We start from the raw sequence: 15,459 nt of genomic DNA on the forward strand, positions 1-15,459 counted from the left end.
AACTGAAAGAGGAGTGGAAGTTTCCTCCTCTTAATCTTGCATCCTGAGTCTTCTGACTCAAGGGAGATGAAGAAAACAGCTGACAACTATCTCACTCTTACAAGAGAAAAGATTTCAATGTGTGTAGCCTTTCTCTTAGTCCGTGCTTCAAATTATGGCTGTCAGCCGGTCTACCCTTTCTCAGGTTGTCTTCCAGAATCAATTAGTAGTTCTTGTGAGAACTGTGATGTTCGGATCTGCTGCAGCTGCTCCTGGTTTGAGTAAAGTCAGCTTTGTTTCCTGGGATTTCCTTTATTTGCTTGTGGTTAGATTGACAGTATTGACAATTGTCTGCTCTTTGAAAAACCTTGAAGACAAAGGTGAAGATACTGCAGTGTCCTGACTGTGGACCTTAGAGTGTGGTGGGTTATGTACAGTTTCTTATTAGGGATAACCCTTGGAATTGTATGACTAGTACTAAATTCTGTGAAATCCCATGTGTTTAGTAGTGTGATTTTTAATAATAAATGGTTTCAGGGAATCTGAAATGTTTAGTTTTTATAAATTACTCTTTTCTTTGCAGCTGCTATTTCTCTCTCAGTACTTCAGTTACCAAGCTGGCAGTAATCTCTCCTCAGATCCAGTGTTGTTGGTAGTCAGGCTGTTGCCTGAATACTCCCACAGTATTTGCCTTCCCACAGTCAGAAATAAAGAACATTGCTGCCCTAATAAGCTTTTCTTTTGCTAGCTAACGAGTGAATTCAGCAACATGGGTCACTTATAAAATATCCTCAGTTCGGTTCCATTTGTGGAAAGAGAACTGGGAAAAAAAGCACTATAATTTAGAGTGGAGCTGTAGGAAGTCCTTGGTTCTTGATAAAAATTCCTTTTAAAAAGTAAAACCCATTGGTCAGTCACATGCATTCTGTTTGGCTCTAATTTATGGTCTTTTCTGTTCTGGACTTCTGGTCTTAAATAGAGCGTTATAAAAAAAAAAAGCACTGCTTTTCATTTGTATTTTATATATAAAATTTCTTTCTGCTTGTAGATTTGTTTGTAAATGCATCATAAACAGACAGCCCAGAATGAAGAAAGCAAGCAGGAGTGTTGGCTCAGTGCCCAAAGTGCCTGGAGTAAATAAAACTCAAACAACTGACAAAGCCAAACCAGAAAACGGCTCCTCAGTGTCTGCAGTAACAAAACTCTCTAAAACCGGGACATCAGCATCTCTTTTGAAGGTAAGAACCAATAGAACGGTCTGATTATTTATATTTTTTACAATAAAGCTTTAAAAAAGAGTAGAATTTTAAGGTGTGTCTTTAATGCAGCTTAGACTAGAGGTTTGCTCTGTGGGTAACTGAAGGGAATTTGAGTAGTTACACAGCACTGGGCAGGGTGTAGGATTTTGAGGGGCATTCAAGCTGTATTTTTCATATTGCAGTGTGCGATGTGATGGAAAGCAATGTACTTTGCACAACCTGGCTGTTCTGCAAAAGGAGCAGAGTGGAAGTTGCATTTTGATGAATGTTTTTAGTAGTGTCTGTTTTATGCTTGAATGGTGTGTCAGTGACTAATAGGATTTGATAAAAGTTATTTATTGATTCTGAAACAAGAACTAATGAGGTATCTAATATAGGAAACTTTTTGGTATCAGTGATGTGTGTTAGGTCAGTGCAGCTGCACTGTTCTAGCTGGTTTGGCCTTTGCTTTCTGTGAAATACTGCTTGAGCTGAATTTTCACAAGTTGATTCTTGCTCCTAGAACAAGTTCAAAGGTAGAGGTTTTCTCTTATTAGCAAAACAGGGCAGTAACCTTGGAAGGATATGGTTTTCAACAACCAAGAAAAATAAGACGTGCTGAGGTGTGCTAGTGTGGAGTTTTCACCTGAGAGCATACATATCTGTGTTACATGGATGGATGGTGTAAGCCTGGGCTGCCTCCCTCTCCTGGCTTGAAAACGTGGCTGGACCCACCTCCTTTTGCCTTTCTGCAGCTCAGTATGCAGAGCTGTGGCAAAGCTCTGCCCTGGAGCAGATGAACAGAACAAGGGAAAGGGCTGGTGTCTGCAACTGGAACTTGAACCACTGTCACCTCCAGGAAGCCAGATAGGCCATTTCAATAACTGACAAATAAAGACCTAAAATTAAAGAGGTGGTAAGGGCTGAGGTCTTTCTGTAATAGCTGTGCAGGATTAGTGAAATCAAAAGGTGTGTTCTCTTTCTTGCTTTTCTTGCTTTTTTTTCTATGGAAGAATGGTTAATACTTTTGTTGAGAAACTTGCAAGCCAGGTTTCAGGTAGATTTTCTCCCAGTGCCCTCCTGTTTCCTCAGCCACCCAACATATCTTGCAGTTTTCTTAACTTTAAAGAATCTTTTGATGCTTGTTGACACTACTTATTTTGTATTTCTAGAAACATTTCGAAGAATATGGAAACAAAAGTCCTTTGTAGTTTACTTACCAAGTTTCTTATGTCATAGCTCTCGGTGAGATAAAGAAGAAGAATGATCTAACAATGAAGAAATTTGGCCCAGTATGGTTTCACAATTTTACTTGTATTACTAACACTTCTGGCTATTTTTGGGTGTGGGATTAGAATTTATGACAGTTGTATGTTTGGGACACAATGAAAATTTTTCTCTTAATTACTCAGACTTATCTCAGCTTTATGTTACGGACAGGCTTACTCACACAGTTGGATGTCTTGTAGTTGTTAAGCTGTTGTGCCAAATATGCGACTTAATAATAATGATGCATCTTACCTTCTTTGAGCGTCCCATACTTACACAACAAAGTTAGTTGTTTGGTTTTTTTGTTACTGATACTGGAAAATCACATTTATAATTGCTGTTTTAAGAGGAGCATCAAGTTGTATTATTTTAAAAATCATTTTTCATACAGTTTTATATTTGATCTTGTAGGTGAAGCATTTGGCACATTTTTTTCCTCTTAGTGGTTGTAGGATCTTCCCTGTGACTTGATGAATTAGTGTGTGCATTGTGAATTCCATTTAATATTCATTGACAAAAATCCAAAAAAACCAAAGAAATAACTTCAACTGCAAAGCTTACTCATTTGTTCAGTCCTCAGGGAAAGTGTGTGTACTGGTACAGAAACCTTTGAGTTAGATATTGAATGAAAGACCACTGTTAAAGAGAAGAAATACACATATACCCTACTATACCAGTCTTAGCGATGATGCTGCAAAATTGAAAATTACTTTGTAATTATAGGATGGGATTTTTCCTCTTCATGATACAACCATAGAACGGTGTTCAGCTTCAGGTGGGCTTCTTTCACTATGCATTGTTCCATAGATTTGTCCCGTTTTGTGGAGTTTTCAAAGTGGGTGGACAATGAGCACAGGAAGGAACTCTGAGACCCACCCTTCTCTACAGCTGAGCACAACTCCAGAGGTTGGTTTGTCCATCTGCTTCACTGTGCTTTTTGTTGGTTAATTCATGTAGGTGTCTGGCTCCCACTTTGCCCAGGACTTTTGTAATGTTCAGCACCCACCACCACCCCACGTTATTACAGCAGGAGGGTGACTGCCACCCACCTCTAGTTTTGAATTTGTCAAAAAATACTCTGCAAGTAACAATGTGTTCTTATTTTTAAGATTATTAATTTTACTTTTTTGTCTGATGTGCTTGTGATCATACTGACGCTCACAACTGTAATTAGATGGTGTGGTTTAAGCCCAGCTGGTAACTCAGAACCACTCAGCTGCCCCCTCACTCCCCCCTGCCCCTGCTTCTTCCTCTCCCAGCTCCCCGAGGGATGGGGAGGAGAATCAGAAGAATGTGAATCCCACAGGTTGAGATAAGAACAGTCCAGTAACTAAGGTATAACACAAAACCACTACTGCTACCACCAATAAGGATAAGGGAAATAACAAGGGGAGAGAATACAATTGCTCACCACCAGTACCAATACCCAGTCCGACCCAAGCAGCTATCTGGGCCTTCCAGGTAACTACCCCCAGTTTATATACTGGGCATGATGTGCTGTGGTATGGAATACCCCTTTGGCTAGTTTGGGTCAGGTGTCCTGTCTCTGCTTCCTCCCGGTTTCCTGTGCCCCTCCTCACTGGCAGAGCATGAGACTGAAAAAAGTCCTTGATTGGAGTAAACATTACTTAGCAAGAACTAAAAACATCAGTGTGTTATCAGCGCTGTTCCCAGACTAAAGTCGGAAACACACCACTGCACCAGCTACTAAGAAAGAGAAAAGTGACTGCTAGTGCTGAACCCGGGACAGACGGCAGCTGTACTTCATACAAACACCTTGCAAAATCCAGTGTCCCTGAAAAGCCAGGACTTGGACAACAATATTTGAATATTCAAAATTAGAATGTGTTTTCAGTATTCATGTGTCTAGGCTTCAGTATTGCGTTTTCAAAATGCAGTAACTTAATTACAGATTGTTGTTAAGTTTGATGTTTGAAGCACTCAAATGCAGCAACAGCAAGCTTCAAAGAAAGTTCCAGGTTGGAATAATTATATATATTTTTATATATATATATATATATATATAAAGGGATTTGAATAAGGTGCAGGAAATAGGATATACACGTTGAGAAACTAAGATGAAATGAATTGTGGAGGTCATTCAAGTTACATTGCACTGAAAGAAAGATGTGAGGGAAAACAGACTATGATTTGTATGATTATAAAGTGGTTTTTCAATACAGAAAATCAAAATAGGTCTGGATGAGCATTTCTAATTCTGGTAATTTCTAATGTTTCATGTTTTAATGTGGGGGTTTTAACACTGAGCAGGATTGCACTGTCCTCAGTAAATGAGGAAAAAAGCTGTTTAATAAACATACAATGTTGATTTTTCTTCCATTAAAAATATACACAACAAAAGTACTTTGTTTTTTTACAGTTAAGAATGGTTGCCATTGTGGAGCATTAAGAAAAGAGAGCTGCTGGTTTGTAATTTTTCCAAAGCTTTGCTAAATAGTTTTCTTTGCCAAGAGTGTAGTGTTACAGTTTGGAGAAACTGTTTACTAATTGGCTGCAGAGGAGGCACTGCCTTCCAATCTAGACTAGAAATAGTTTATGGGTAAGTCAGAAGAAGAATTGCTGTCTCAAATTCCTTTGTTCAGCAAGGACTGGGGATGACTAATGTCAGAAAGTGTGTATTTTACTTGGCTTCTTTTTTTTTCTTCAAGCTGAGTCACCTCTTGACCTATTTGGCTTGATAACATGTACTTGTACTATAAGTGTCTAAAAGCTTAATCTAATTTCCTCACTCTTTCAACAGGGTAAAATTGTTGACAGCTAATAGTCTGTTTGAACTCTCATCTTTGCTGACTGGTAGATTCAGTAGCAAAATAGAAAATCGCTTTCTACGCCATTTTAGAATACCTTGGTTTAGGTGATAGTTGCATCACAAGGTTGTTTCCCCCCACCACCAGTAGTGGAGGACTGTCATACAGAGTAGTTTGCGCTCAGCTCTTTGCACAGAAGTGGTGTGAGTTTTCTTGATTTTGTAGTTCTCCAACATTTTTATTGTCCCATTGGTACTTAGATTGCATCTGCTGGTTTGCATGGGTGTGTGACACAGCAGATCAAGGAATGGATCTGGCTCCTGGGAGAAAGGAGCCCTTTGAAAAGGCTTCAATTTACACAGCTCAGTGTAAGCATGTGGAGAAGAGTGGGGTGAAACAGTGACTTTTTTGTAGCAGAAAAGCCAGCTTTGTTGCACATCAGACAAGAGCCTTGGAGTAATGTTTTCTTCCAGCCTTCTGTAAACCTTTTTAGAAGGCTGTACCACTTCCTCCATGATTCAATAAAAACGTTCTTGTCCTGGAGGATTTTACCCTCACAAATACCTGTTTCTATCTGCAAATTATCTGTATTTCTAACAACTGCTCATAGAACAAATATGTTCTCTTCCCAAACTCCTTTTGTTTTGCAGCTATTCCTTGTAAATGGCATAAATCCCAGCATATCCTTTCCACAGTATCGTGATCAGTGTTCCTAACTGCTCTGAAATTCCCACTTGAAAAAAGGGACTATATAGAATGGAGATGCAACTGCTTCTTTTTTTTCAATTAAGCAAACATACCTTTGTTCTTACTATGTAAAACCATGTCTGGCATGTAGTTTTTAACATTAATATGTATGGGAGCTAGAAATTATAAACCTGCAGAATTTGAAAGTCATGAAGTAAAGCAGCTGGTTAATTCCTAAGCACTACCTCTTTGCTGGGATGCTGGTTGAGATTTCAAATGTGTTGTCCAGCTGAACAATACAGTTACTTAAGGAATGCTGCTAACACAGCTGTTTTCTTTTAATTTTTTCTTGGCCTTATAACAGGAGAAGTGTTTAGCATATTTTGATTGTTTCACCATTTGAAAAAATGCATTTTAAAGAGTTGTAAAGTCTGGCAATTAATACTTGAGAACTTAGTATTTGTAGCCTTTGCTTTAATTTGAAAGATGAATTCTTATTTGGGAATTTGGTTCTTGAGACTCCTGTGCTTACTGCCTTGTCACATTCCAGGCAGCTTTTGTGGCTAACAGTAGTTTCAGGAATGATCATACAAGGTCAGACAAAAATACATCAAACATATTCTGTCTCTGAGAGTGCTTAGTAAAGAGCATAACAACAAAGCAAGGATATATGGTGAGGGTGGCTCTTTCCCCCTCTGATCCTCTGAGTTCAGGTATTTTGTTGATGTTGGATTTTTGTTGTTGTGGTTTTGATTTTTTTTTTTGTTTGGTTTGGTTTGTTCTTCTTGTTGTGCGCTTTTCCACCAGAAAATGCTTGATCAGATTCTATTGAAGGGCATTATCTAACTTCTTAGTATTTGGAGGTTTGTCTTCATTCTTATGCTTAAGCAAGCTTTCGGTCAAACTTGACAAGTGTTACACTGTGGTGTGTTGCTGTACTTTAATTATGTTCTTTCTTTTTTTGCTTTGGTATTGAAGCATTAACCATTTTGTCTGGGAGAGAGAAGAGTCGTTTTCTATGATCAATCATATTTAAGGAGTTGAAGTTCAACATCCAACTTAGTAACCCTGCCCAGTGCAGTGCATTTATACTTTTCAACATTCTTTCATAGACATGACTAGTCAAATACGTACTTCTTAAACTGATGAAATCTTTAACAGAAGAAATGTTGGCTATGCAGACATCTCAGCCAGCTGCCTTAAAGCTGCTTCTTCCCTTTCTTTCAGACTAAGAGCAATGATGACCTCTTAGCGGGGATGGCAGGTGGTGGTGGAGTGACAATGACCAATGGTGTCAAGGCAAAGAAGAGTACTTGTGTAGCAACAGCATCTTCAGCTTCAGGGACAACCATGAACAGTCTGGAAAATAAACCCAAAACTATTGCAGGTAAATGGATATATTGATCCTTAAAGATGGTAATTGGGTGGCTTTTTATTTTCTTATTATGTATTGAGGTTCTAGGCTGCCTAATGAAAGGCCATGCTCAAGTCAAATGTCTTCTGTTCTCTTTGTACAGTTTTCAATAATGTAATTGCCTTTTTGAACGGTGTTCCTTTTATTATTTCCAGTACTGATTATGCAACTACTATGTAAAACTAGATATTATAATTAATCTATAGAATCATAGGTTTGCCTAAAATAATTTGTCTTAAAAAATCCATGCCTCAAGCTCTGATCTTTTAAGATGAGATCACTTGTTGCAGTCAACATTTTGGACATCCTGTATTGCTTTATAAAGTAAGAGAGCTTTGAGAAACTGTTTGGAAAAGTGAAATTTAGTGTAGTATCAATGTGGTTGGAAATATGTCTTGCCTTCTGTTGCTGTTTTTGATACAATAATGCTTGCAAAGCTGTGAAGCTTCTGGAAGTAAAGTAGTAATAATCTATCCTTGTCTTTATGAAATGAGATGAAAATACAAAACCCCTTAACTTTTATTTTGGGGAATCATAATGTGTAAACCATCACTTAAAGACTTGCATTCAAATCTACTCAAAAGAGAGACAAATGTGAACTTGTAGGAATAGCACTGCTGCAGTCTGTGCGTAATTTATCAGAAGCTGTTGAAGGGGGAAAATAAAGAAACTTGCAAATGTTAAACTTTAAGGTCTTTCTCATTTGCAATATACAGGTAAAGCATAGCAATTAGTAAAGTGTGTATAAATTAAAATGTAACTACACTGATTCATGATTCAGGTTGTTGAAGTGTTTACTCTAAATGTATTGTATGAAATGTGTTGACCCGTGTGATTCAGAAGATCAACTGCTGTATTGCAGATACAAAATACACAGTCTTCTGTTACAGATAACTGTATTTTAAATTAATGTTCCTAACTTTCAAAAAACATACAGGTACCAGTTCCACAACTAAGCGTAGCACTTCATCTGGAAATAAAGAGTCAAGCTCTTCTAGAGAAAGAATACGTGACCGTTCTCGTTTAAGCCAGAGCAAAAAGCTGCCTTTGACTGGCCAGGGGACCAATGATACGGTACTGGCAAAACGCTCCCGCAGTCGCACCAACCCAGAATCAGATATTCGAATGAGTAAGTCAAAATCAGACAATCAGATCAGTGACAAAGCTGCATTGGAAGCAAAGGTGAACGATCTTTTGACATTGGCAAAAACTAAAGATGTGGAAATCTTGCATCTGAGGAATGAGCTAAGGGATATGCGTGCTCAGCTGGGACTTAATGAAGATCAGCTTGAAGGTGATGAAAAATCTGAGGAAAAAGAGGCCATAGTTGTCCATCAGCCAACTGATGTAGAGTCTACATTGCTACAGTTACAGGAACAAAACACTGCCATCCGAGAAGAGCTGAACCAGCTGAAGAATGAGAATCGAATGTTAAAAGACAGACTAAATGCATTAGGCTTTTCTTTGGAACAAAGGCTGGATAACTCTGAAAAACTCTTTGGCTATCAGTCCTTGAGTCCAGAGATTACAGCTGGCAACCACAGTGATGGTGGTGGTACTCTGACATCTTCAGTGGAAGGTTCTGCTCCTGGATCAATGGAAGACTTGTTAAGTCAGGATGAAAACACTTTAATGGACAACCAACATAGTAATTCCATGGATAATTTAGACAGTGAGTGCAGTGAAGTTTATCAGCCACTGACATCAAGTGATGATGCCTTAGATGCTCCATCATCTTCGGAGTCTGAAGGTGTACCAAGTATAGAAAGATCTAGGAAGGGAAGTAGTGGCAATGCAAGTGAAGTGTCTGTAGCTTGTCTGACAGAACGAATACATCAGATGGAAGAGAATCAGCACAGTACAGCTGAAGAGCTCCAAGCCACACTTCAAGAACTTGCAGATTTGCAACAAATAACACAAGAGCTAAACAGTGAGAATGAAAGACTTGGAGAGGAAAAAGTAATCCTCATGGAATCCTTATGCCAGCAAAGTGACAAGTTGGAACACTTCAGCCGCCAGATCGAGTATTTTCGGTCCCTTTTAGATGAACACCATATTTCATATGTAATTGATGAAGATATGAAAAGTGGTCGCTACATGGAGTTAGAGCAGCGTTATATGGACCTTGCAGAGAACGCTCGGTTTGAGCGAGAGCAGCTGTTAGGTGTTCAGCAGCACTTGAGCAACACTTTGAAGATGGCGGAACAAGACAACAAGGAGGCTCAAGAAATGATAGGGGCATTAAAAGAACGAAATCACCACATGGAACGGATTATTGAGTCAGAGCAGAAAAGCAAAGCAGCGATAGCATCTACCTTAGAGGAGTACAAAGCCACAGTAGCCAGTGACCAGATTGAGATGAACAGGCTGAAAGCTCAGTTAGAGCATGAAAAGCAGAAAGTGGCTGAGTTGTATTCCATACACAACTCTGGAGACAAATCAGATATACAAGATTTGCTGGAGAGTGTCAGGCTGGATAAAGAAAAAGCAGAGACTTTGGCCAGTAGTCTGCAAGAAGAACTGGCACACACCCGCAACGATGCCAACCGACTGCAGGATGCCATTGCTAAGGTACTGTTTAAAAGAGTTGTATTTTAACATCCAGTATATAATATGACTTACTGTTGGTCACTGTAGATCTTTTTGAAGTAACGAATTAATGATGAGGTTAATAGGACTGTGTCAGTGTTAGGGTTGGTTCCTTTCTCTTGATCTTTGTTATGAAAATGTCGGAGGCCTTTTTAGAAATTATATGGACACATTCAGCCACATGGTAACTGTCATGCTGCTGTTTTTAAAATACTGGCATTTAAACTCTGCAACTTATTTCAAGGACCAAACTCAAGCAGCAGTTAAGATACTGTATGAATTTTGTGCTTAAATTGCATGACTTCTTCAAGAGTTTCAAGGAGTTAGTGCCAGGGTATTGCTGAGGAAGTACTGGGAGACAAAGCTTGAAGTGTTCACCAAGCTGGTGATGACTTGTGGGACCTGTCACAGGTGTGGAGAGAATATTTTGAAGTTTCAGCCTATTCAAGTTGGTCGTTATCTAATGATAAAGCAAGCAGAAAAATGTCTTCTTTCTCCAGTTAAGGTATGACTAATTCTGAGGTAGACAGAAATTTTACCCAACTTAAATATACTGAATACATATTTTAGTTTAAAATGAAAAACCAAACAAACCCCACAAACTAAAATATTCTGATAAGCTTTTTAACAGTGATTATTAAATACAGCAAATATGCATAGGGATTTTCACTAATGATCCATCCTGCAGCTGCTTGTGTATTGTCTGGGTTTTGATTTGAAATGTATATTTCTAGTTCTAGAACATCTATTTTGATCCAGATATAATGAATTTATGGTAAATGCTTTTACAAGACATATTTACTAGATAATATAAAAATAATCATAAAATATTCAGTAACTTTCAGGGTGGATTTAAGGGTCTGTCTGATGAGACAGTTTATGCCAAATGTAGTCTAAACTATATTTTAGTTTCGAATCAGCATGTTAGTCAAGGTCACCAGCCAGTTTAGAATCAACCTTAATTTGGGAGGAGAAAAAAAAGTGTAATTTTAATAATTATAGTTGGGTAGTGCTATTGAAATAAAAAATACTGAAACAGATGATTTAAAGCAGGGCATTTTGTCTGTTAAAATTGATGCCTGTGCTGACCCACCCTAAGCCATCACCTGATTTCTCTTGTTTTTCTGATGCCCTATTTTTGTTGTTGGGTTAAAGTTACAGTGCCTCTAATCTCAGCTTGTTACTTCTGTTGCAGTTTCATGAGGCAGATAAAATAGCCTGGCTGCTCCTCAAAGCAAGAAGTCTGCTCCTTCCTTTCCCTGGGCTTTGTTTTTTTCTGGTTTTGTATTTCAGTTCAGTAGCTAGTATGAGTCCTCTGGGAACTACTTCAGCTCACTAACACATCTCACACACAAAAGTGAATCCTGCTACTTGGTTAAGGAAATGAATCATCTAAGAGGTCCAGCAAGCAATGAAACTGATGCACAGAAGAGAACAGGCCTTTTTTTGGCAAGAGAAAGAAAGAGTAAAGAGTTTCCCCCACCACCCCTTCCCTTTTCCACAGCAGTTAGATGTTAAATTGGATCAGCTGCTCATGAAACTACAGCCTTGGTACTATTGTATTGTTGCTTCTTTTGAATACAGACGCTGATGTTAAAGTAGCTGGGGAATGCTCATATATTCATCTTGGGAATAAAGGAGTTTAGCTCTGGCTCAGGAAAATAGTTGCACTAGAACAATATGTTTTTTAAGGCTTACGCTTGACTACTTGTCCCATACTTTCTTATGGCTGCAAAAAAAGTGTATTTTAAGTATGGTAGAAACTAGAAGTGTGTTTTAAAATGCAACCAATTTAGTTACTACAAGACATGTTTTTTCAGGTTGAAGATGAATACAGAGTGTTCCAAGAAGAAGCCAAGAAACAAATTGAGGATCTCAATGTGACTCTAGAAAAACTTCGGACAGAACTAGATGAAAAAGAGACTGAAAGAAGTGATATGAAAGAAACTATCTTTGAGTTGGAGGATGAAGTAGAGCAGCATCGTGCTGTGAAGCTTCACGACAACCTCATCATATCTGATTTGGAGAGTAAGTGTTATGAGTTTCCCTTGTGAGAGAAATGATAATTTAAGAACACTGTGATTGTGGAAATATTTTCACTTGTCTTCTGTATGTCTGAATTCAAATCAGATGGGCCTTTGCAGAACCCTTATACAGTAAGGGGAAAAAAATCAAGCTGGCTTTGTTTTTCCAGTCCAAGGAGTAGCTGGTGTGGGAATTAAAACCTGTGAACTGAGAATAAATATGAAATCTGATAATGATGTTTTCAAGTCTTTTTTCAAAGTAAAAGAGCATTGTAATTACAGACTTAGTGTGCTCCTCGTGCATTTTTGAGATTGGATGATTGGTCTAGTGTTTTGGTGGTGGTTTTTGAAGAACTCTTTTGAGGGCCCAAATATCAGGAGTTCCCAGGTATCTTGAGCATGTGTATAATTAATCATTATTCCCACCTGAAGAAAGGTGGTTTTAGTCAGAGCTGAGTTGGCAATATGGATGTGTTCTATACCTCTTTCTGTGTAGCTCAAGTCCTGAAGCTGCTCTGTGAACCTAGCAATGAATGTGACAAACTTTAAGCAAGCTATAATAAAATTTTATCTCTTGACTTTTGCCACCATACAAGAAATGCTTAGGGCTTATAATGACATTCATTGTAGTGTCATTACTGTGTGATCGTCTAGCTGTCTGTGCCTTAGATCTTTCTCTGTTCTCCAAGATGTGCTGAGACATTCCTACTACAGGCTGGAATTCTGCAATTAGTCTCCATCTAAATAAGAACTTCGGCAACTGTACCCTGGCAAGCTGTCTTTACACAGTGCTACATACAGTGTATCTGCTGCTTTTCCATGGCATACAAAGATTAAACAACATGGGAACAAAACCAAAGCATGATCCCTTTTTAACAGCAAGGGAAATATTCATAGAAAGGATTTAAATTGGTCTGCTCTCAAGAACAGGTAGTGTTTTAAGCAAGCTACATTGCTTATTCAACTGAAGTGTTTTCAGACGTGGCTGTCAGCTTGCTTTCCCTAAACAACATTTCTTTGTCTGGAAAGGCAGTCACTGTTTCTTTTTACAAAATTGTGTGTAAGCTTTTTAGTTTGCCTTTTTTTTTTCTTTTTGTTTCTGTACCAAAGCCAAAGACACACATTTGCTTGGAAGCAGGAGCTCAGGCACATGGTCAGTGGCTCTGACTTTGTTGAAGTCGTCTTTGTAGCAAGACTTGAAAAGGTTGAACGCTTTTATACTTGCATTGTTTTGTCCATTAGATGAAATACATTCTTATAGGAAACAGCACTGTAGGCAAGTAAACATTTAGGTATCTGCCTTGTGATACCTGGTTACAAGACAGCTCTAGCTTTTAGATGCTTCGTTGGGTGTGCAAACCAGGTAGCAGGTGTTTCACTGAAACTGGTAAAATTCCAAACAGATAAACCTCTGCCTGGGCAGGAATTTTCAGCAGAAGTTATGACAATCTTTGCTGCTCATCACTCTTGACATAGTCTGGAAAATTTAACTGTACTAGCTGTTGGCCTGGTCTGATCCTTTAGGGAAGCAAGCTGGATTTTAGCTCTAGGCAGGAAGGAGAGTGGCATCTAGTGGCGGTAAGGAGGAATGGCACCCGTAAAATAGTCTGAACTTTTTGTGGCCACTTTGAAACACTGTTCATTATGGGTTCGTATTTAAACCTCGTACAGGAGTTCCTTGGTGGTAGCGTCTAAGTAGTGACAGCAAAGAACAGCATCTCTGTTCTTTGTGACCACAAACTCTGTGACTTGTGCTAGTACATACAACATCTAAAAGGGAGAATTCTAAAAATCTGTATTAAAGTGACAGAAAAGCACATGCTGGTAGTAGAAGTTCTCTTAATGCTGATGAGACTTTTGGTCAGTTCTGGTATTCTGACAGCCAAATGTATAATGTCTGTGCTTTTAAATGTGGAGAATTTAGTGTAGGTTTAGGGATTATAAAGCACTAGTTAGAAGAATGGTGTTTTTTCAGCCCAAATAACCCAGGTATTGTAAAGAACCATAAAGGTTTTCTTTAGTGAACTTTTATTTTAGATTTTAATATATGAGGAAATCTAACCCAGGCCTTAAGGAGAGTCTGCTGACTGGCAAAGTTATTGAGTGAAAGAAAGGGACAGCAAGACACCTGAATAAATGACAAGTGATGGAAAATTATCACTTAAAGAATTAGTAAAAGGCATACTTTACAGTTAGAAGAAAGATGCTTCATAGATGAGGTGATGAGTGTTCATTCAATGTTATTGATTAATCAGCCCTAAATAGTAATGTGGGAATATGGAATGCTCTAGCACTGGTAATAGGGGCATGCTTCATTGTGGGCTTTCTAAACCAGAAAGAAGTACAACAAACACACATACAAGCCTTTTTCACAGTCATCTTAATATTGAACTATCACATTTTAGGTGTTAATATGTTTGCCTGTAAAAACTGGGATCTCTTTGATGTGGACAGTAGGATGTAAGTTGCACCGATTAAACTGTAGGTGCTGGAGTGGAGGTGAGGGGCTGGCTGGAAGTGCAGGAGAGGCGAGCGTTGCACTAGGTGGCGTGATGCCTCTGGGTTTCGTGTCTCACTGCAGAAAACTGCAGTCAGGTAGCCAAGCTGTCACATTAGTCACGTTGGGTGAAAAAAGAAACCTATTGTTCTTCCAAACAGTTAATAAGAGTTTGTGGGGGATTTTTTTTTTTTTTTCAGAGAACTTTGTCTCCTGATTTGTGGAAAGTTCCTATTTGTAGGTTAGATTATCAGTTGTCAGATGGTTCTTCTGAAGCCTGAAAATATTAATTGCATGTTCACTGAGCACAAGGTACATGTGCTAAAAACATCAGTTCTCTTAGTCTGTAACTATTTAAGTAAGTACATTTTTTGGACAAGGGTAGGTGAGCAAGAAAGTTGATTTATCTATTGTTGAGTGAATAAATGGTTCTTACATGGAATTGACAGTGTTTTTAATTCTGCTATATCTCATTTTGAAGAGGATCTTGACAGCAGTTGCAAAACCTAATTTCTACATTACCATATTTAGGCCTTTTCTACCCTAGTGTTGGAATAGGACAATTGGATGCTCATTTTCTAATTGTTGGGGGGGGGGGGGGGGGGAGCTAATGTTGGACCCTTTAAAAATTCAGCTTTCTTCCTATATTAGACGTATTATCTGACAGTGATGAGCTCAAGAGCAAGACTTATGTGCAAATAGCATGAGCTTTGGCATATTTCTAACTAGTACCTCTTCTTTGTATAAAGAAGCTGTGATTCTTAAGTGAACTGTGATGCTGGTGCTTCTCTGTAGATGAGATTATACTGATATAGCCACTTCTGTGCTAACAAAAATTGAAATGCTATCCTAGTATAAGGCAAACCAATGGAACTAGTGCAAAAACTGTGAGAATGCCCATTGTAGGTTTGCCCGGGTCATGTTTACTTGCATTGGTGTTGCATATCAGGAATGACAGGATTATCATGTTTTTTCTGTTTTTTCCCCTTCTTCT

The 15,459-nt window shown here is 38.5% G+C and overlaps 1 protein-coding gene across 8 annotated transcripts in view; it reads left to right on the top strand.

Annotated features, from left to right (window-relative positions):
* SPECC1L (sperm antigen with calponin homology and coiled-coil domains 1 like) overlaps positions 1–15,459 on the top strand; it is a 63,012-nt gene that overhangs the window by 13,287 nt on the left and 34,266 nt on the right. For 3 of the 8 annotated variants that reach the window (XM_061465949.1, XM_061465951.1, XM_061465952.1), the window contains exons 2-5: positions 1,028–1,217; positions 7,169–7,328; positions 8,293–9,926; positions 11,765–11,972. In XM_061465949.1, coding sequence (XP_061321933.1) covers positions 1,065–1,217; positions 7,169–7,328; positions 8,293–9,926; positions 11,765–11,972 — 2,155 coding nt within the window. In that variant the 5' untranslated portion in view covers positions 1,028–1,064. Of the gene's footprint in view, positions 1–184; positions 360–1,027; positions 1,218–3,209; positions 3,262–3,293; positions 3,393–6,591; positions 6,615–7,168; positions 7,329–8,292; positions 9,927–11,764; positions 11,973–15,459 lie in introns of those variants that run through there. The other 5 variants (XM_061465953.1, XM_061465950.1, XM_061465956.1 and 2 more) reach the window with 5 other exon arrangements.

The sequence above is a fragment of the Pezoporus flaviventris genome, unplaced genomic scaffold, assembly GCF_033815535.1.
Source record: "Pezoporus flaviventris isolate CSIRO_AGI_PZ_B2104156 unplaced genomic scaffold, CSIRO_AGI_Pfla_v1 ptg000041l, whole genome shotgun sequence".
Classification (NCBI taxonomy): Eukaryota; Metazoa; Chordata; class Aves; order Psittaciformes; family Psittacidae; genus Pezoporus; species Pezoporus flaviventris.